The sequence below is a fragment of the Leptonychotes weddellii genome, chromosome 1 (assembly GCF_054177405.1).
Source record: "Leptonychotes weddellii isolate Sample4059 chromosome 1, ASM5417740v2, whole genome shotgun sequence".
Classification (NCBI taxonomy): domain Eukaryota; kingdom Metazoa; phylum Chordata; class Mammalia; order Carnivora; family Phocidae; genus Leptonychotes; species Leptonychotes weddellii.
Genome location: NC_138369.1, coordinates 45,485,473 through 45,507,037, shown reverse-complemented (window position 1 = coordinate 45,507,037; position 21,565 = coordinate 45,485,473). Strand labels below are relative to the sequence as shown.

At 45.2% G+C, this 21,565-nt stretch overlaps 1 protein-coding gene and 1 long non-coding RNA gene across 2 annotated transcripts in view; one reads left to right on the top strand and one right to left on the bottom strand.

Annotated features, from left to right (window-relative positions):
- LOC145721925 (uncharacterized) overlaps positions 1-21,565 on the top strand; it is a 61,740-nt gene that overhangs the window by 29,279 nt on the left and 10,896 nt on the right. The window contains exon 3 of the mRNA XM_081822602.1: positions 14,009-14,112. Coding sequence (XP_081678728.1) covers positions 14,009-14,112 — 104 coding nt within the window. The remainder of the gene's footprint in view (positions 1-14,008; positions 14,113-21,565) is intronic.
- On the bottom strand, positions 3,365-16,486 carry LOC145721931 (uncharacterized). The gene is made up of 3 exons (XR_014145961.1): positions 16,306-16,486; positions 10,456-10,645; positions 3,365-5,002 (listed from the first exon to the last, which is right to left on the bottom strand). It is a non-coding gene; the product is annotated as an uncharacterized LOC145721931 (long non-coding RNA).

Below are 21,565 nucleotides of genomic sequence, written 5' to 3'. Positions count from 1 at the left end.
TCCTAAGGGCAGTAGAAGTGTGACGGAGGCTGGGGATGCATTCACAGTTCTGAGAATGGCCAGAGAAGTAAACAACGTTAATACAACATGAGACGCGCCGTAAACGGGAAAGTATATGAAGCCAGTAAGGTATATTTGGGAAACTGAAAGGAGTGTAGGATAGCTGGAGCGTTGCATATAAGGAGCAGCTAGAAATGAGGCTAGAGAGGGAGGTTGGTGGGAGTTCTTAGCTGTAGATGACAGAATCTACTCAAGCTTATTTAAGCAGAAAACAAATGTTGAAAAGAATATTAGGTAGTTCACCTCTCTACGAGGGTCATAGAATGGCGCTGGGAGGCCACAGGACCAAAAACAATGCCCAAACCTCCCCACAGGACTTTCACCAAAGACACCACTGCCCACCCCACCCCCCTCTGGTATAGTCACCGAAGCTCACTGGCTGCTGTGACATGGACACCCAGACCTCCATAACTGCTGCCCTCTTCACTTATCCTGGTCTAAAAATGGATTCTCTGGAGTACCTGCTTCCTCACACAGCTCATACGTGAACAAATTCCCACGTGGCTATGTCTGATGGACAGAGCCTAAGTGCCTCGGATGCAAGTTGGGAAAATGAGTTTTTCTGACTTCTGTCTTCAGTAGGCAGGACTCATAAGGGAGGGAACACTTCAGTCATAGGAAGGGGTTCAAAAGGTAGTGGGCATGTTCATACAAAAACTTGTACATGAATGTTCACAGGCATCTTTATTTGTGATAGCTCAAACGTGGAAATAGCCCAGATGTCCTTCAACAGGCCAATGGTTAAACAAACTGTGGTCCATCCATACCGCTGAGTAGCAATTACTCAGCAGTAAAAGGAATGGAAAGATTGATACACACAACAACTTGCATGGATCTCCAGGGACTTATGCTAAGGGAGAGAAGCCAATCCCAAAAGGTGGCATACTGTGTTATTCCATTTATAGAACATTTTTTTTAAAGATTTTATTTATTTATTTGACAGAGAAAGACACAGCGAGAGAGGGAACACAAGCAGGGGGAGTGGGAGAGGGAGAAGCAGACTCCCTGCCGAGCAGGGAGCCCAATGCGGGACTTGATCCAGGGACTCCAGGATCATGACCTGAGCCGAAGGCAGTCGCTTAACCAACTGAGCCACCCAGGCGCCCCATTTATAGAACATTTTAAAATGACAAATTTTAGAAATGGTGACTAGCTTGGCGGTTGCCAGGGTCAGGGATGGGGGGAGAGGGCACAGCAGGAAGGAGGTAAGTGTGGGTATAAAAGAGCAATGCAGAGGATCCTTGTGGTGATGGAAATATTCTGTGTCTTGACCGTGGAGGTGGATATGTGGATACCTACACATGATAAAATGGTAAAGAATTAAACACACACATTATGCGTGCACATACACACACAAATGAATACAAGCAAAAACTGGGAACTGAATCAGATTGGTGGATTGTATCAATGTCAGTTTTCTGGTTATGATGTTGTACTATAGTTTGCATCGGAGAAAACTAGACAAAGGGTACATGGGATCTCTATTATTTATTATAATTACATGTAAATCTACAGTTATCACTATAAAAATTTTTAAAAAACAGTGAAAAAACAGAAAATGCTAGGAACTTAAGACTTTAAGAGCCATGGGGAACTATTGTGGGATTTTGAGCAGGAGTGACACATGTCTTCATTTAGCACCTATTTTCTGTCCAGTGGTAGGATAATGTTATCCTGGTTTCAGTTACAACTGTGACATTTTAATTTAAAATAAAATTTAAAAGATCTGTCTTTATTTTTAACCTGATGTGGTTTCCCAGAGTTTCCAAGAAGGCAATTTTAGGCCCGATATGCAAGCTCCGATTCCTTCTGCAACAGAAAGAATAAGGATTTGTTCTTTCATTCCTTCCTCAAGTATTTATTAAGCATCTGCTAGGCTCTGTGCCAGGCACATAGATTCAGCAATGAGTAAAAGACAGTCCTGCCTTTGAGGCACTGTGTTGTTAGATTCTCAGGGAGGGGGGAACGTGGCTCCAATAAGAAAGGGATTTATTAAAAGAAAGAAAGAAAAGAAAGAAAGAAAGAGAGGAAGAGAGAGAGAAAGAAAGAGAGAGAGGGAGGGAGAGAGAGAGAGGAAGGGAGGGAGGAAGGGAGGGAGGGAGGGAGGGATGGAGGAAGGAAGGAAAGAAAAGGGGAAGGGAAGAAAGGGATTTATTTGAATATCATGTAACCTAAAGCCAGGGGACAAAGGTCCAGAGATGGTGCAGTGGCCTCACAATGTCACCAACGTCCCAGGCTCCTGCTATGTTTTTTTCTCTGCCATCCTTAGCATGGTCCCCCCAGCCTCAAGCTTACCCATGGTTGCAAGGTGGGCAATGCAGCTTGGCTCGTATAAGGAGGAAGGAGAGGAGAGCAGCAGAGTACCTGCCAGCTGAATCATCAAGCACCCCCAAAACCCATCAGCTTCTGTTTGCATCTCATTGACCACTCCTGTCTTGCAAGGGAGCTGGGAAATCAGCATTCTCTTGCTGGGGCAGGGAGAACCTGGATAATGATTGGTAACTAGCGGTCTCAGTAACTAGTGAGAGACAATACAGTGTGATAAACCCCTGTATATGTAATAGAAATATGACACAGAGGCTGCAGAGCCACACATCCAGCCTTGAAGCAATCAGGGAAAGCTTCACAGAGGAAGAGACTTTTTGAAGAAATGCCCAGTAGAGGGAAATACACTGCACGTACTAAGGCATAAGAGGGCCTGTCACGTTTAAGACAGAAAGTAAAGTCTGATGGTGCTGGAGCATAAAGTGTTTTCAGGAGTGTTCGGAGAAGAGGCTAGAAGAGTAGCCTGGGACCAGCACAGGAAGAGACTTGAATGCTGTGCTAAGGAAGTATGGACTTGGTCCTATCATGCAGGAGTTTTTAAACTTTAGCATGCTTCAGGATCATCCTAGGGGCTCAGTGAAACACAGAACACTGGTCCTCACCACCAGAGCTTCTGCTGGAGTATGTCTGGGATCAGGCCTGAGAATTTGCATTTGCATTTCTAGTAAGTCCCTGTTGATCAGGGGACCCCATTTGGAGAACCATAGGTATAATGGATAGTTTCCAAGTAGGGGAATAATGTGATCATGTGTTTTTGAATGATCATCCACGAAATTAACCTGGAATGAATAATTTCCTGCAGAGTGCAAATGTCTCAGACACAGCAGCTCTCTAGGAGCACAGCCCTAAAAGGTAGGCAGCTTGCCCCTAGGGGCCTCGCCTTGCTCAGCACAGATGCCTTTTTTTTTTTTAAGATTTTATTTATTTATTTGACAGAGAGAGACACAGTGAGAGAGGGAACACAAGCAGGGGGAGTGGGAGAGGGAGAGGGAGAAGAAGGCTTCCCACGGAGCAGGGAGCCTAATGCAGGGCTCGATCCCAGGACCCGGGGATCATGACCTGAGCCAAAGGCAGATGCTTAACGACTGAGCCACCCAGGCACTCCAGCACAGATGCTTTTAAAAACAAGATTTGAGGTGCTGAGGGGGATCTGGGCTCCAGGTCTGTTTCTGGGACCAAATGGTTGTATGAACTGGGGCAACTATGTTAACCAATTTGAATGTCAATTAGGACACCTATAACAATAATGACTACCATTTATTATAGTTACACAATTATCTTGTTTAATACCACTGTCCTGAAAGATAGGTATTACTGTTCCATTCTACAGGTAAGAAAATTAAGGCTCAGATTACAACTTGCTCACCATTCCAAGACTCTTAAAGGATGGGGTTAGGATTCAAAACCAGAATTTTTTTCCTTTAACTCCAAAGTTTACACTCCTTTTTTTAAAGCTTATGCTCCTTAACTACATTGCCATGATTTCTGAAACTGAGGTTTACAAATGTAGTCTTAGGAATTTATGAGTTTTGTAGGAGAATTTTTAAAATTTAGTATTCTTGATGTTAACCTTTAAAAAATTGATACAAGCAAATATTGGGTTGTCTGGATGACTCTTCTAGCTGATTGAGCCCCTGCATCTGCATTTATGTTTGCAATGGCATTAGAGCTGAGTAGAACAATTTTAATGGTCCCAGCCCAAAGAGCCAAAGAACATTAGTAGTCTTCACTAGTGAATGGTGCACCCATGCAAAGTAAAGAGCAAATGACCTCAAGATCAGCTGTATGAATGAGTGTTCACTGAGGTTTGAATGGAAAAAAGAGATTAGAAGAGTTAAGTCATCAAGTGGCCCATGGTAGTAGTAAAATGAAAACACACGAGCCCATATCAGTCAGTTTCACATTCCTATTATTAACAGCTATGTAATTTAATAAAGCAGCACCATCTGTCATATTAGGTCCATGCTGTTAATGTCAACATTGGTGATTTGGTGGCATTGCTTGTATTTACCTTGCTAAGGTGTTTGTGTTCGATAGCTGCTTAAGACCTAGCTACAAGCCTCTAAGGAGGTTATACATATTCAAGGTACACAGGAACAAGAACAATGTACATCAACTCTGGGAGTCTGGAATTTCTGTTCTTTATTGGGGGTGTGCAAATTACTTAATGTTAAGCCAGGGCTCTGGGTTATAGTGAGCAGAAATGGTCGGTCTCTGGTAATATAAGCAGAAATGGAGTTTGTTGGATGGGGATTGGGTGGCTGAAAAACAGGTGGGAAGAGTAGAGAACCAAACTCTGGTCAGAGCTGGAGAGGGTGGTCAGGGCTTCCCCAGAACCATCTGGGGCAGAAGGAGCTATGACTGTCCCAGCACTGGATTCCCCACTTTGGGCCGGGCATTATCATTCCAGGACTCTTGATACTGCCATCACCAAGATCCTGGGCAGGAACATCCAGTTGGCTGAGCCTAGACCATTTGCCCACCTCCTGGCTCAGGGAGGGGTCATGGGGCGCCCTTCGGCTTCTGTAAACGTAGCCAATGAAGAATTTCTCCCAAATAGGAAGGACCTCTAGATGCTGGGGAGCCAAGACCTTGTTGATATCCACAGTTCACTTTCCTACAAAACAGAGAACATGGGACCAGTTCCGGGGATTGTCAGCATTAACTAAGACAACCTCATGAGCATCCACTGTAGAGCCCTGCCCACATGCTTGCAGACATTGCTGAGCACTGTCTGAGGAGTCCCACAGCAATGAAGAGCAGCTTCAAAAGGTCTAGACTCCACCGCTGGTTTTTCTGTTTCATGGCTCTTATCATAGTGGACAGATCAAGAGGGAACCAGGCAAGGTAATTTAACAGGCCTGAGAAACTGTGTATCCCTTGAAAAAAGACTTTTTTATTTTTTCCCATTTAAACCAGCTTCTTCTAATCTTCTAAAAACTAGCTAATAAAAGGCCTCTGGCTCAGTTTCTGGAGTTGAGATTCAGAAAACAGAATATTTATCATTGCAGCATTTTAAGGTTCCCATCCTCCTGAGCTAATCACGCAAATGGTCTTGCTCCAAGTGTGAGGGATGGGAAGTGTGTGCCTGGGTCTCTGATGGCGCTTGCTAAGAATGCTTCCCCTCCGAGCCAGCGGGCTTCACATGTGGCTGTAATTAACTGTGAAGAAAACCTGCGGCAAGAGGAAACTCTGTGCGTTCTGTGCTCCATGTTGTGAAACTGTTACCCTTTCTTATTTTGGTTGCAGATCCTCCACTTTGAAAGTGTTTCATTTTGGGAGCTGCACAGGAAGTTATTGATTGTGTGTTGCTTTCTTTGCAAAGATTTCTGCACCAGGAAATAGGTTTGTTTTTCTTCCTCCTTCTCCAGTTACATGAAAGCATTGGGGAAAAAAAAATCTGTTTTGGCTACTGCATGGCCTGCCCACCCCCCACCTCTCTGACCTCATCCTCTACCACTCTTCCCCATCCCCACCTACTCCAGACACACTGGCCTTGTGGCTGATTTTGGAACATGGCAGGTACTGTTCTGCCTCTGGGCCTTTGCATTTGCTTTGCCCTGACCTGGCACATGCTTCCCCCATATAGGCACAGAGACATATAGACACAAAATTGGCATAAGGAAATACTGGGTTATCTGGATAATGCTTCTAGCTGATTGAGCCCCTGCATCTGCGTTTATGTTTGCACAAACTCTCAAGTTCCTTCAGGTTTCTGCTCAAGTGTTCCTTATTATAGAAGTCTTCCTGCTTCTAGTAACTCCAGCGCCTGACTTCCCTGGTATTTTCTCATTAACCCCACCCTGTTGTTCTCTAGGGCAGCTAACACACGGTATACTTCTTTATTTATCATCTCCTCCTAAAATGGCATCTTCACAGGGCGGAGACTATTTACTAACCACTAGTGGCCAGCACATAGTAGACACTCAATAAATTATGTGTTGAATGAGTGAATGCATGTAATAGTAACAGTTACCATTTCTTGCATTAGAGAATTACAAACATTATCTCTAAAGAGGAGTAAAGTTATGCTGATGCAGTTAATGCATTGAAGGTCAAGGGTAATGAGGGGCCCATACCTGTATGAGGAGGGTTGGGATCAGAAGCCCTGGGTAAAGGGAAATGCAACGTTTAAATCTCCAGTCTTGACCCTTCCTTTGTGGTCCTGACTTATAACCAACTGCCTTTTCAACATTTCCTTTTGGATGTGTCATAGGCAGCTCATACTACATGTGACCAAAATGGGTCTTTTGATATCTCCTGCCTCTAGTATAAAGCTACTCCTCATCCAACTTCCCATTTCAGTTAATGACCACCTTCTACCTTTGCTCAGGCCAAAAGCCAAGGCATCCTGGGGGCCTCACTTTCTTTCAACCCCTATGTGCAATCCACCAGAAAATGTGCCAACTCTACCATGACAGAAATGGCCAGTTGGACACTAAGGATCTGAGTTCCCTTCCCATAGCGTAGAACTGTTGCCCGGAAGTGGCTGCCCACACAGGGACTGCCTTTCTTAGCTTCCCATCATTCAGGTGAGGCCATGTGACTGGTTCTCACCAATGGGATTAAGGGGAAGTGATCTGTGCTTAGGCCCATGAAGAAACATGTGTGCCCTCTCCGTGTTCTCTTTCTCCATCTGCTGGATGAAGAAGATCCTGCAAAGGATTCTGAGGTCCTAGGGCTGGCAGAGCCACAAGACTGAGGGATCCTGGGTTCCTGAGTCAGCACTTGCCGGACAGCCACTGGCTCTTCTAGAATACCTGTTTGGACTTTATGTGAAAAGCCACCAAGCTTTTGGGGTCAACTCTTGCAGTAGCTGACATTGCCTGATACATCTACCACCAAAACACAGCTCACATTTGTTCACCTGGCTTCCTTCACCTCTTGTTTTGAACTGCCATCCTCTCTCATATGAAAGACTATGAAAGTCTCCTGCCTTATCTCCTTGCCTCTATCTCCCTGCCAGCTACAGATCGGGTGTTTGCCCCCTGCAGATTCATATGCTGAAGCCCGGTCCCCATGTGATGGTGTTAGGAGGTGGGGGCCTTTGGAAGGTGATCAGGTCACGAGAGTGGAGCCCTCCTGAATGAGTTTAGTGCCCTTATACAAGACCTAGAGAGCCCCTCTGCTCCTTCCACCATGTAAGAACACAGCAAAAAATGCCCGCCTAAGAACCAGGAAGTTGGCTCTCACCAGACACCGAATATATACAGGACACCTTGATCTCGGACTTCCCAGCTTTCAGAACTGAGAGAAATAAATGTTTGTTGTTTAAGCTCCCCCATCCATGATATTTTTGTTATACAACCCAAACGGACTAAGACATCCCCACAGCCTATTCTCCACACAGCCATTATAGAGGTCTTTTAAGAACTCAAACCTGTGTTACCTCCTTCCCTAAACCCCCTCAAATGGCTTCCTTTTACACGCAGAATAAAGTCTGAACTCCTCGCTATAGCCTGCCTATTTCCCCAACTGTATCTCAAATGTCTCTCCCCCTCACTGATTATGTATGGTCCAGCCACCCTGGCCTTCACACGGTTCTTCAAACATGGCAGACCTGCTCCTGTCCCAGAGACTTCGCACTTGCTATTTTTCCTGTCTGGAAATCCTTCCCCCAGATTGTGGCATGACTGGTTCCTCGTTATCATTCAGTTCTCAACCCAAATGTCACCTCCTCACAGAAGCCCTCCCTGATCATGCTGTCAGACTGAGGCCATTCTGTGGCCACCACCAGTCATTCTCTATTTCATGTCCCTGTTGTATTTTTTCATTGCTCTTACTACTATCTTTAACTCTTTTAAGGTAACTTATGTGACTTAAATTATGTTTCCTGGCTAATTGTCTCTCTTCCCACCTCCTCCCCAACACCTCCCCATTAGAGTATAAGCTCCTTCAGGGCAGGACCTTGTCTGTTTTATTGATAGCCCCAGCTTCAACATCTAGAAATGTAAATGGCAAACAAAAAGTGCTCTAGACAATAGGAAGGCAGGGAGGGAAGGAGGATGGGAAGTCAGAAGGAAGGAGGGAGGGAGGAATAATTGCCCTAATTAGATCAAGACCCCTCACAGTGCAACCCCAGGGTCCACACCAAGTTCCTGGAGATGGGGGAGGAGTGGGATGGGGAAAAACAGATGGAAGGCAGGCTGAGAAGCACTATGGCTTCTGAAGCAGCCTCAAGGGTATAGAAATGACATTACCTACCACCCTAAGGCATCAGCTTACTGTTCTCCGCAAAGCTCCCACTCTGGAAGGGAAAAAAACACCCTTTTCCTTCTTTTTTTCTTTCTGTGCAGAAACCTCATCTATTTTGGACCCAAACCCATTTCCCCTACTGCCAATAAGCACTGGGAAGATTATGGGGCCTCCTCATATATGTAATTCAGAAGCATATTAAACTGTAAACATAGTATAATGAAGACATGGTTGCCCAAGATGAGTATTTATTTATTTATATATATCAAGTTCTTTCAAAAATAGGTTTGTACATTGTGGTGCTCTAAATCCAAACACAGTCTGCTTATTGGGGATGTCAGCATTATATATGGTAGGAGCACATTAGACTTTGAACTGGAGCCACTTTTATTGAATATGCAACTGTTCTAATGTATACGAAAATATTTTTTAAAAATATACAAACTAATATGAATTCATCAGTTTAAGTAGGGTTGACTTGGATTTTAGAGCTGTCTTAAGTAATCAACTGTAGGGTCAAACAGATGAATGATGAAGTGGAAAAAACAGCCATTAAATAATTTTACTATTTTTTAAAGTACTTAATGCTTAAAAAAAACCCTGAATCTTTTTTTTCCAGTTAGGGCTTTTTTCTTTCTTTTTTTTCTCCAGTTTTATTGTGGTATAATTGACACACAACACTGGATACTATAATGTCTTGACTTACACATATTGTGAAATGATTGTGAAATGATCACCACAATGTTTAGTATTTGTTTGACCAGACCTTTCTACGTAGGAATCATCCCCAATGTATAGGAGAGAAGATAGACGGGTGGGCAGTGTCCAAGCTTGTGTGCAATGTCACGCAGCTGGAAAATGGTGGGACTGGGGTTTGAACTCTGGTCTGGCTGATGCCAACGTCTCAGCAATTCTCATGTGCCAAGTGTTTCTCCATCCTTTGACATACGATGTCAAAAATGATGTTAGAACCTCAGTAAATTCCAATTCCATATGGTAGCCCACAGGGGATGGGCCACCAAAAGGAGACATTTCCCTTCAGAGTTGAAGTGTTGGTCTAGAACAGTTGATTTAATGATTTACTTAGAAATTCTCAACAGGGTCTTTTCTGGGTAAACAGTGATATGATTGAAAGATCGAATCAGGATCAGGACAGCTGGTTTGAATCCTGGCTCTGCAGTATTAAAGGCAAAGCTTTTACCCTCTCTGAGCCCCCATTATTTCATCCATAGAATAGGGTTGCTAATGTCTTCCTCACAAGATTAAGTTACATTAAATGGGAAGGCTCAGCAGAGTGCCTTGCACATAGTTGGCACCCAGGAATGTTGATCTTCTTTCTTCCTTGTTTACTTTCTTCTTGCCTATATATAGCACATGCTTGTAAGAGCTGAATGCAAAGCAAGAAATTGGAGCCAAGAGAGATGTGGCAATCTTGGTTTGAAGAATTTCTTTCCTAGGTGGTGTTGTCCTCTGAGTGATTCCACACTCAGAGGAAAAACACATGCTCATTTCTGGTAAGTTCCCTGGCTCAAACCATTCTCTGTCTGAGAGTTAGCTAGTTACTCTCGATGCCCTTGAATCCAGCATCTGCAACATTCTTTTCTCTGGAAGATGGCTCCTATTGTCTCCTGCCCCAGCCCACTGGTTTGTCTTTAAGAAAGATGGCAAGCATCTATTGCCAAGATGAATTGTTCTTACGGTATTTGAAGGAAAATTCCTTGTGTGAGGATGAATCCAATCTTTGGATCAGTTAGATAGGTATCACTCAGAGATCTGAGGTCTAAGCAATTGTTCTGGCCATAAATCTAGTCTTGCTTAAGAGCATTCATTCAGAACCATGCTGTGAAAAGAGCTGACATTCAGAAAAATACTTACCACTGACTCCTTGACAGGTTTCAAATGGTACTGCTCCAAACCTTGGAATATCACCTTCATTGAATTCCACAGACAATTTGAGGCTTGGGTTACTACTACTCAAAATGGTCCTATCACTGGACTCCATCCAATTGGGTGAAGGGTAAAATTCGTGTTGGGTCATGGTGGAGGTGAGGCTCATTTGTGGACTCTGAGATGGTTGCAAGGAAAGAAAGAAAGGGAATTAATTGAGTGCTTACCTTGTGCCTGGCACTGTTAGATGCTTTCATACACATCTGCCTAGAAATTCTGCAAATGTGTTAACCACTCATAGCCCTATTATTTACCACATTCCAAAATGTGAGCAGTAGAGGACTTACTTAGCAGGCTAGGTCTGGGTTTGAATTCTGACTGCCTGCAATAGAATGATAGCTCAGTGAGAGCAATGTTTGTTCGCTGCTGTGTCCCCAGTGCCTACGAAAGTCCCCTGCACATGGTAGGACCCCAATCCTTATTTGCAGAGTTGGGCTGCTTAGCCTCTTTAAAACTTCTGTTTCCTCAACAATAAAAGTAGGAAAAATAAAACCTATATCATGGGATTTTTTAATTACACTTTTTATTTTGAGATAATTATAGATTTGCATGCAATTATAAGAAATAATATAGAGAGATCCTATGTATCCTTTCCCCATGTGGTAACATCTTGTGAAACTACAATATAATATCACAACCAGATTACTGACATTGAAAACAAAAAAGAAAAAAAAGAATATTGACATTGATCAATCCATTGATCTTGTAGGATTTCCCTTCTAGGATTTTTATGTGGATGAAAAGCAATTATACGGGCATAATGTGCAGCACAGTACATGTGTATTGTAAGCATTTAAAAATGGTAGTTAATATCCTCCTAGGAGACAATATGGTGTAGACCAGTGGTTCTCAAAGGGTAATGTGCTTATGAATCATCTGGGGAACTTGTTGAAATGCCAATTCTAATTCAGTAGGCCTGGGTCGGGCCTAAGAGTCTGCATTACTAGCAAGCTCCCAGGGGATGTCTGATGTGGAGTGACAGGCTAAGCATGTGGACTCCAGAATTAGACTGCGAGGTTCAATTCTAGTTGCACGGTTATTACCTTTAAGACCTTGGACAAGTTATTTAACATCTCTGTGCTTTGGTTTCTTCATTCGCTTAAATAATGGGGATATTTACAGTCCCTACCTCATAGGGCTGTTGTGAGCCTTAAACTAGATAATTGTTTTAAAGCACTTAGAACAGTGTCCAGACCATAGTAAGTGCTTATTAAATGTTAGGTATCATTATTACTTTAGATAATTTCTTATTCTGTATTCTTGCAGTGAAATAAGATCATTTGAGTTTTTCCACTGGTTACTTTGGCCTCTGGAAAAGTAGAAGTTCACCTGTTCCCACTCAATGAGAAAAGAGAAGTTATAGCTAGAAGGAATTTTTAGGAAATTTTAGAGCTCCTCTAATCAGAAATGGCAATAAGGGAGTCCATTACCAGGGGAGCAAAATTCAAAAGGAGCAGTAGGGACAAAGTAGGAGCCGAAGTGACCAGGAAGCTCCTTGATGGAGGGATGAAAAGGAATTAAACAGGGGAGGGGCACAGAGAAACAGAGAGAGGACTGGCCAATGACACTGTGGCCTGTGGAGGAGGCAGGATAATAGTCCACAGAGTCTCTTTTCGGTCCTTGGCATTTTCTTTTCCTTTTAATTTTTTAATGTTTTAATATAAAAATTTCAAACACAGGCAAGAGTAGACAGAACAGTATAAAAAACCGCCTATACCCATCACTTGGCTTCAACCATGATCAATTCAGGGCAAATTTTGTTTTTTTTCAACCTCCGCTCACCTACCTCCTGGATTATTTTCATTCTTTAAAAAAAAAAAATTTCTGGGGGCACCTGGGTGGCTCAGTTGGTTAAGCGTTTGACTATTGATTTTGGCTCAGGTCATGATCTCAGGGTCGTGAGATAGAGCCCTGCCTTGGGCTCTGTACTCAGTGGGGAGTCTGTTTGAGGATTCTCTCCCTCTCCCTCTGCCCCCCCCATCCTGCTCACACTCCCTCCCTCTCTCTCTAAAATAAATAAATAAATCTTAAAAAAAAATTTCTGCAGGCGCCTGCCTGGTTCAGTCGGTAGAGCATGCGATTCTTGGTCTCAGGGTCCTGAGTTCAAGCCCCACATTGGGTATGGAGTTTACTTAAAAAATAAATAAATTTCTGGTGCATTTATAAAATTCTTGGTTTGCAGCACATTCTCATTATGGTCCATGTACAAACCTATCTTTGTTTTTTCAGTTAGCTACTTCAGCAGTTTTGTTTTTGTTTTTAGAAAGTTGCCCAATTTGTTTTTTTTAAATTATGCTAAAATACACATAACATAAAATTTACTATTTTAACTATTTTTAAGTGTGTGGTTCAGTGGCATTCACACTGTTGTGCAACCATCATTTAAGTGGTTATTTTTAATAGTGAACCTGTGAATCCACCACCCAAAGGTGAGGAGCTTGCCGATAACCTCCATCTAACCAATGGCCTCTCCCACCCATCCAATGCAGTCCCCTCCCTAGGTAATTACCATTCTGAATCCTCTGGTCATCATCCCCTTATTTCTTTTGTATTAGTGTTATTGCAGGTGTATGTACTCCTACAATTCTTTTTCATTTTATTTGCAACATTACAAATAGGATATTATGTTGTATGTAATCTTTTGGGACTTACTTTTTTCACCTAATATTGTCAAGACTCATCCCTATTGGGGCGCCTGGGTGGCACGGTCGGTTGAGCCACAGACTTGGCTCAGGTCCTGATCTCAGGGTTGTGAGATCTGCTCAGCATGGAGTCTGCTTGAGATTCTCTCTCCCTCTCCCTCTACCCCTCCCACTCGTGCTTTCTCTCTCTCTCTTTCAGATAAATAATCTTTCAGATAAATAAATAAATCTTTTTTTAAAAAAAGATTCATCCCTATTGTTACATGTTAGCATAAGTCGTTTGTTTAGGCTGCTAATATCCCATTATGTGAATAGTCTATGTACCTGACATGTTCCACTTCCGGTCCACTTACATCTTGAAGACACACCCCCCTTTTCTTAGGATAACTTGAGTGTGTCTTTCTTCTGCACAACTAAAACAGCCAGGCTAAAACAACCATGCTTAGATGTTGCCAGAGCGAAGTCACACTAATGCTGATGTAAGGGAAGCAGTGAGATTAATTCTTGGAAAGGTCGAAGACTGGTCACATCCATGAGAAAAGGCCCTCTGTCCCCATGATTTATCTGCAGAGTAAGGTTTGCACTGAGCAGTGATGGAAATTAAAGAGGCAGCTTTAGGACCTCCACACTGACCCCAAATGGAAATCATTTAGCAGCATACAAATGGCAGAAGTGTCATAAAAATAAAATGAGATAATGATATGTGGGGACACTTTATAAACCCCAAAGCCATTTTATAAATGTGTACTAGTATTATTATTGCTATCATTATTCATTTGCATTATCTGGGCAAATTATTTTCCCATCCCCCCGTGTTAAAGTGGGTGTCTGTTTATAAGGTGCCACAGCAGGACTGGATTTAAGGCAGGAAGAGAAAGGAGGAAGATGTGAGTATTCATCCAATATTCTGCCTAATCCTTGGTCCCTGCAGTGGATCTTCAAGGTAAGAATTATCTGTTTTACAGATGAGAACACTGAGCTTGATGACATGCCCAAAATCCTGTAACAAACACAGATAGACTTTGGATTCAAATCCAGGTCTGTCCAAACCCAAAGCCCTTTTTCTGTCTTGCCACACTTCCTGAAATCTGCCCATGCAGTCCTCATTCTTTCCCCATGCCCTGCCCTAACTTGGCAGGATGAAAACCTCTTCTTTATGATCTTTTCAGGGTGGTTTTTTTTTTTTTTTCCTCCTAGTCTGAGACTACTGATGAACTAACATGGAGTCTAAGTAAAAATATCTTTGGGAAGACTGGGAGCCTTCCCGGCTTTAATCTGTGAATTTTAATCCGGGGAGTGGGAAACCAGGGGTTGACTTGTCACTTGGGTTCCCATTTACAGTGATCCTGTGTGGTCTGGAGGAGTGTATTTTACAAGGGGCCATAAGACCCATGCTCTGATGCAGGCAACACCTCTACCTGCTTTAGGTAAAACATCTAATCTGGCTGTAAAATAGAACTATTAATACCTGTCCTGCTACCCAACAGGGGCTAAGATCAAATGAGGTAATATGCTGTGACTTGATATGACCGGATGAGGTAATAGATGGGAAAACAGTTTGAAAACTGCAAAGCATCCCCTTCCACTCCCCCCACCATTAATGTAAGCTGGTATTTCTTTTCATTGTTATCATTGCCTCTCAGCAGAGTCTTCTCCCAGGGAAAGCCCTATAGTAGGAGCTCCTAATAACGACCGAAGTTTGAGAACAGTCAGAAGGCGAGCAACATGAAGCCATTTAAAGCAAACCAGAGGAAGTCCAGTCTCTGACTATTTTATGAAGTTAGCGGCTGGATATGTTAAGCAAATGTTTTCTTAATTGTGGCAGTACGAGAAAACAATGGGGCAAGGGCTGCCGGAGACTGGAGTATCAGGCCTCCACCCCTCTTACCACCCCTCCCCAAATCTCTAGAGAATGACAGGAAAAAATTAAAGACAGGGCTTTTCTTTTCGTGGTCACATGTCTACGCTGCTGCTGTAATAAGAACCTGCACCAATTAGAAATGTTTCACCTCCTCCCCTCTGCCCCTCCCCGGGCACATTTCAGAGCAGCCCGGGTTGTGGACTCCTGGAGTTTGCCAAGCACAGCAAACACTGCTGTGTGAGCGGCTGGAGGGGGCTCTTTCCACTCCGACCTCCCTCCCTTCCTCCTCTGCTCCCTCCCTTCCACACTGTTTTCATTTACTAGGACTTCCTCCTTCGGGCGAGGGAGGGGGAGGAAAGACGCTGAAGGGCGCCTGGGGCGTGAGTGTGCGTGCGTGTGTGTGAAGTGGAGTGAGTGGTGGAGTGTAAAATGCTGTAATGGGAGGAAACCGAGCCGCGTCTGAGTGCCCCGGACTGCAGCGGCCGTTCTGATCGCAGTGGCACCTGAGCACACACTTCCCCGAGCAAGTGCGACCTGTACCTGCAGGTACGTGTGGCCGCCGGCCCGTCTGGTTAGTTTGGCTTGGGGGTGTGGGTAACGAGAAAGCGAGGCAGCGGTCCAGGTCGGCGCCCGGGGGAGCGGGGAGAGCGGGGTGTGCGGGAGGCTCCCGCGTGCACTGAGGTCCCGCGGGTGAGCCGGGTGTGAGCGCCGGGCGCCGGAGGGGCTGTACGCCCTTGCAGGGGCTGCTTCTCGAAAAGAGGACGTGTGCGGGTCTGAAGCCGAGGGCGGCGTAGGGGCTGCAGGTCGTGCCCAAAGGCTCTGGCACTTGCTGGCTGCGCGTGGCGGTGAAGGGGCAGCGGGTCCAGTGGGTGCGGAGTACCGCTCGACCGTGGACGTCGGTGTCACGTGGGCTGTGTCCACCGGGTGCGTGTGCCCACTGTGTGCGTGTGAGGAACGTGCCTGGCCCACAGCAGCGGGCACCTGGGCGCGCACGAAAGGTTCGCTTGTGCGTGTACGCTGAAGGTGTGTTCCCACCGGCTGGGCCTTGGGGGGCATAGATATGTGTGAGATGCCGGGTCCTCGAGCCCTCGGGGACTGGCGCCTCCCCCGGGGGCCCAGAGCGGCTCCAGCCCCGCAGCGGCCGTTACCCGCCCGAGCGCGTCGGCCCGCTGGGTAGGTGGGAGCCGCCGCCGCGGGGCGTGCGGCGGGCGGGGGAGGGGAAACAAGCCTCTCCTCCGCGCGCGAGGCCCCGCCCCCGCCTCCCTGCCCGCTCACCTGGGCTCGGCCGCCCACCTGCTCGGTGGGAGGGGCGTGTCCGGGGGCGTGTCCTGGCGGGCCAGGCGGAGCCCGGCAGAGCCCGGCTGAGGGCGGGCGGCGCCTCATTCCAGGGATTCCTCGCGCTTCCGCGCTCGCGTCCGCCGCGGAGCCGGCTCGGCGCGCGCCGCCCGCGTGTGCGTGTGGGTGTGCGGAGGGGGCGTCAGTGCGGGAGCGCGGGCGCGAGCGCGCCTGTGCGTCGGCGCGCCCCCGGAGTGCGCCCCGCGCGCTCGGCGGCCCCGCCTCCACCCCCGCCCCCGTCCCCGACGGGGCCCGGCCGGCCCGAGGCGGGCGAGCCCAGAGCCGCCCGGCGGTGAGTGCGGGAGAACCGGGCCCGCGAGGGCTGGCTTGAGGGGGAAGTCCGGGTGGGCTGACTCGGAGCAGGACTGAGGGCGTCCTCCTGGAGGGAGGAGGCGGCTGGTTCTCGCGGGGCAACTTGAGGCTCCCAGCGGGAGCCGAAGCTTCAGGGCTTTTGAAGGGAGGTCCGGCTCTTGGCGGGGGGGGGGGGGGGGTGCTCCCACGAGGAAGGCGTCCTGGGAATGCGAGGCACGGGGCCGGGGAGGGGGCCCGGCGCGCCTTGTAGACCGTTGGTCCTGGCCGGCGGCAAAGGAGGGCTGGGTTCAGGACTGCGGGAAGGGGCTGAGGATGGGCAGCTGGGACGGGTCTTTCTTTTCTTTTCATATAGTCCCTGCCCCTCCCCAAAACAAAACGGCACACTCTTCAGCACCGAGTGCAGGCCTCGCCGAAACGCAAAGGTCTTTTCCTTTTTTTTTTTTTTTTGCTTTGCTTAAAGTTTCCTTTGATTCCTGACACTGAGACAGTGAAATGTCTTAGGTTAGGATGACAGTACTTGCTTGGGCTATTAACTTAGTCTTTATGCACTTTCCTGGCATATATTCGTGTATTTAAGCTAGATGATTAAAAAAATCGGTTTCACTTTGATCATTGGTGCTGTATGTTTGCTGGTTGTATTTCCTTCTCTGTGGTTAATAAGAACCAGCAGCCCGGGAGCCGGCGGTGGAGACGGCTCTTCTAGTTTTTACCGCCCCTGGTTGCTCCCTCTGTTTGAAAGGTACTGTCTTCCAGTTTGTAGATTTTGCAGATCTTTTTCTAAATCCAAGCCTACCTTGACGAGAATGAAGGCTTGCATTTCTTTCCTCTGAACATTCAAAGACAAAACCAAGAAAAGATAGTTTTCCTATTGGTATTTGAAGGTCAGTTTTGCATACCATTTTAGCATACCAAACTTTAAATCTTTGCTCTAGTCCACTAACTTGTAATGTTCATTGTTTCCTCCTTGCCGCGCATGACTGTGAGGGGTAGCGTGGGTAGCTGAAAAAGAGCTTTGGGGCCAGTGCCTTAAGGCTGTACCGATGACACGATCTTGGAACAAGTTATTTATCATCTCTAAATCTCAATGCCTTAATTTTAAATAATGCGTTTAGAAATACTTTCTTCAGAAATTTGTTGTCTTACACTCAAGACACAATTTTGTGTTGGTTGATTGGTTGGGTTTTTTTTTCCTTCTGTGTGTTTCCTGTTGCATCTGGCTGAAAATCATCTCCCCACGGTAGAAATGATGTAAACCCCTCAAATTGTTATTTAATTTTCATGCAACTTTAATCCCAGGCTGATTTCCCCTGCCACTGTTTTTGTCACACTTTGGGGCAGCTTGCTTTTGCTTTCCATTTGGAAGGGAATGCAAACTAATTTTTATGTTGACCCAACAAAATACAATTAAGAAGATAATTCTGCTATAAATAACCATGGACTACATTCCAAAACTGTGAATGTTGTAGTAAAAACAGCTCTGGCTTATTTCTGGAGACTTGACTTTAAGTCCAATCTCTGTCACCTACTAAACTGGTGACCAGAAGAAGTTACTTCTACTTAACCTTTGTATTTGATTTTCCTCTATAAGAAGGTAATTGTATCTGTTCCCAATACATCATAGAAGTTCAGGAATTACAGGGAATAATGTTCTCCGAAAAGTAGTTTGCATTATGTTATTATAAAGGTCTTTGAAGATTTGAGGGAGCTTCTTAATGGCAGTCATCGCCACTTCCCCCAACTGATTTAGAACTGTGAGTTCACCTGAAGACTTTAACACTTCTTACAGACACCATCATTATGAAACCAAACTTTCACTTTCAGATGTTCTGTTTGACAAGAGTGCTGTAAGGGGAAATTCCTCTTACCTGCTTATGGAGCCTTGTTCCTGACCTTTCCTGGCTGCCAAAACAAATCCCAAGGAAGATTTTACTTTGTGTCTTTTCTCAGTATTTTTCCTGGGTAGTTTTGCTGTGCAGGTTCTAGTTTGCCTTAGTAGAATGAAAAATAAAATAACCATCATAAAAGTTGCTTTGCAACTTTGATTATGACTTCATAAAATAATACGAGTTGTAAATTCAGGAAGTAAAAGTCACATACATTGGGAAAATTTTAATGTAACTAAAATTATGACACTGTAGTGATCTTAAGATACCAAGTCTGGTTTTGGTCTGTGTTAGATAAGCTATTGCAGAACCTGGTGAGAGAGAAGGTTCTTGCTTGCTAAGTTTGTGCATAACCGAAGCTCATTTGTGATTGTTTTAGGGAGCCCATCTAAAGGTAATGAAGTCGATATGTGAGAGCCTAATAGGAGAGAAAAGGGAATGCTGCCAACAGCCTGTAGCAATTTAGAATCTGACCACATTGAAACAACTACAGCAACAACAACTGCTTAGAAATTGGACTGCCAATGGGACGCCTGGGTGGCTCAGTCAGTTTAGTCATGATCTTACGGTCCGGGAATCGAGTCCCGCATCAGGCTCCTTACGGGGAGCCTGCTTCTCCCTCTGCCTGCCGCTCCCCCTGCTTGTGCTCTAGTGCTCTCTCTGACAAATAAATAAGTAAAATTAAAAAAAAGAAAGAAAGAAAAGTTGGGCTGCCAGATCTTGAGAGTATGATCTGTCAAGGTAAGAAAGGCAGGCAGGAGCATAAGTGGGAGGTGCTAAACCAGAAAAATTCTTGCTACCTGGGACGCAGTATGACAACTCCTTTGCAAAGGAGGAGAACCTTGTAGAATGCATTGTGTCTCATGCCTCAGGTCTGATAACCAGATACAGTCCATTCTCGGATTTCTTCATCTACTTACTAAAATTTATTTGGAAGCCTGAATCCGAACTTGCAGGACTTTCTCCGTCATCCCTGCACATGCACAGAGTGGTGAAAAACCTGAGTGTTCCCAGGTGAGGTCAGGCAAGTCAAGACTCTGACTTCTTGTTTCAGCTCTCACACTGTACTCCTACTTGTGGTCTATTTAGTGCCACATTTTTCTCATTTGGGGGCTTTTTGTTGTTTTTGGTGTTTATACTGGCCCCCCAGCATAGTGTTCCCAAGAGCAAGGAGGCTGTGATGTGCCTTTCAGAAAAAATACGAGGAGAAAATATGTGCTTTAGATAAGTTTCATTCAGGCATGAAATATAGTGCTGTTGGCCATGAACTCAATGTGAGTGAATCAGTAATAGATATCACATAAGGTGTCTTTAAACAGAAACACCTAAAACAAGGCTATGTATTGATCAGTTGACAAAAATGCAACCAGTGGCTCAAAGGAACCTAACCGTGTGCTTTTCCTAGGAGCAATGGTTCAGTGTTCGTTAACGCAGTGTTCTTGGAGACTTTAGAGAGCATGACAGCTGTGAATAATGAGAATTGAGCATATTTACTGATGCTGATAACTAGAGTGCTTCCTAATGGTATAATGTGTCATGGGTTAGAAGGCTTTATCTAGGCTTTAATAGGCTGAGTTGAGATTTTGGAACAATGGACAGTTAGACTTAAGTATTATGGGAAGTTTGCCACCTTGGACTTTGGTGCAAGTTCATGTGTCTCGTTCTTGGGGGTAAAAGGTCCCTGAGAGGGACGCCTGGGTGGCTCAGTCTGTTAAGCATCCGACTCTTGATCTCCGCTCAGGTCTGGATCTCAGGGTCGTGAGTTTGGGCCCTGTGTTGGGCTCCACTACTTTAAAAAAAAAAAAAAAAAAAAAAGGTCCCTGAGAGGATGGGCACCTCAGGACTTGTGAATGGGAAATTCTAAGTATCCAAATAAAAGAAATGGCAAGAACAGGCATATCCAGAGTAAACTAAAAATGCCAGTGAGTTTCCCTTATTTCATATGCAGTGCTGTAGGAGGCCGAGGTCTTGGAAATGAAGAGAGATTCACAATAGCCTAAACATGAGAAAGAAAAGCATAGTTCATTTTTATGTGACAACAGTGTCGAGAAATGGTGGGAATAGGTAGTCTTAAAAAGTCCAGACTTGAATTTTATTTTCTTTTACTTAGACACAGTGGTGTTAGTGTGGGCCCGCCGTACAGTTTCCAGGGGACCCTTTGGGGAGATGGGTAAACTTCAGCTGGCAGGGAGAATTTTATACCAGCACCGAGCAGCCTCACATAAAAGATCAGGAAATAGGCTGTAACCTAAGTTTAGTTTTGCAGCATTGGGCTTATATACTCGACTGGCACATGGTCAGCTTTCGTACTGTCTGTGCAGGTGCAGGGCTAACACTGATACCAAACTGTATTACAGGACTGGAGGATATAGTTATTTCATGGTAGCACTGCTTGGCAGCTCCCGTTGCCAGGGTCATCAAGATGACTACATTATCATATCCCTAACACACACGCCTCGGGGCCCCGGCGGAGGGGTGATTAAGGAGGTCCATAGAGTCATCCATTTTAGCATAAGAAAACCTGAAGTGGTTGAATTGAGCATTGGTTCAGGACTTTCCATCCAGAGTGGTACCCTTTATTCAGCCCAAGCTGCCTGGGATCTCAGTCTCTATTGAGATGATGGAAGTTGGAGACCAGCAGTAGGCAGAGCCCAGGTGATGGCAGACGCCTGAGGTTACCTTGTTCCAACATCTAATGAATCCCACTTTGGAGGACAAAGAGATGGATGGCTGCCCAACTCATAGACTGCGTCCTGCAGAGCTTTCATAGGAGGGGCCTCATATCATTATGGAAAGGGTACAAGACTGTCCCAGCTTACCAAGTTTTATAATTTTCTAGGACAATGGAAGGACTGCCATCAGCTGACTTTTTTTTAAATTTTCATCATTAGTTTTAGATGTAGTGTTCCATGATTCATTGTTTGTGCATAACACCCAGTGCTCCATGCAGAACGTGCCCTCTTTAATACCCATCACCAGGCTAACCCATCCTCCCACCTCCCTCC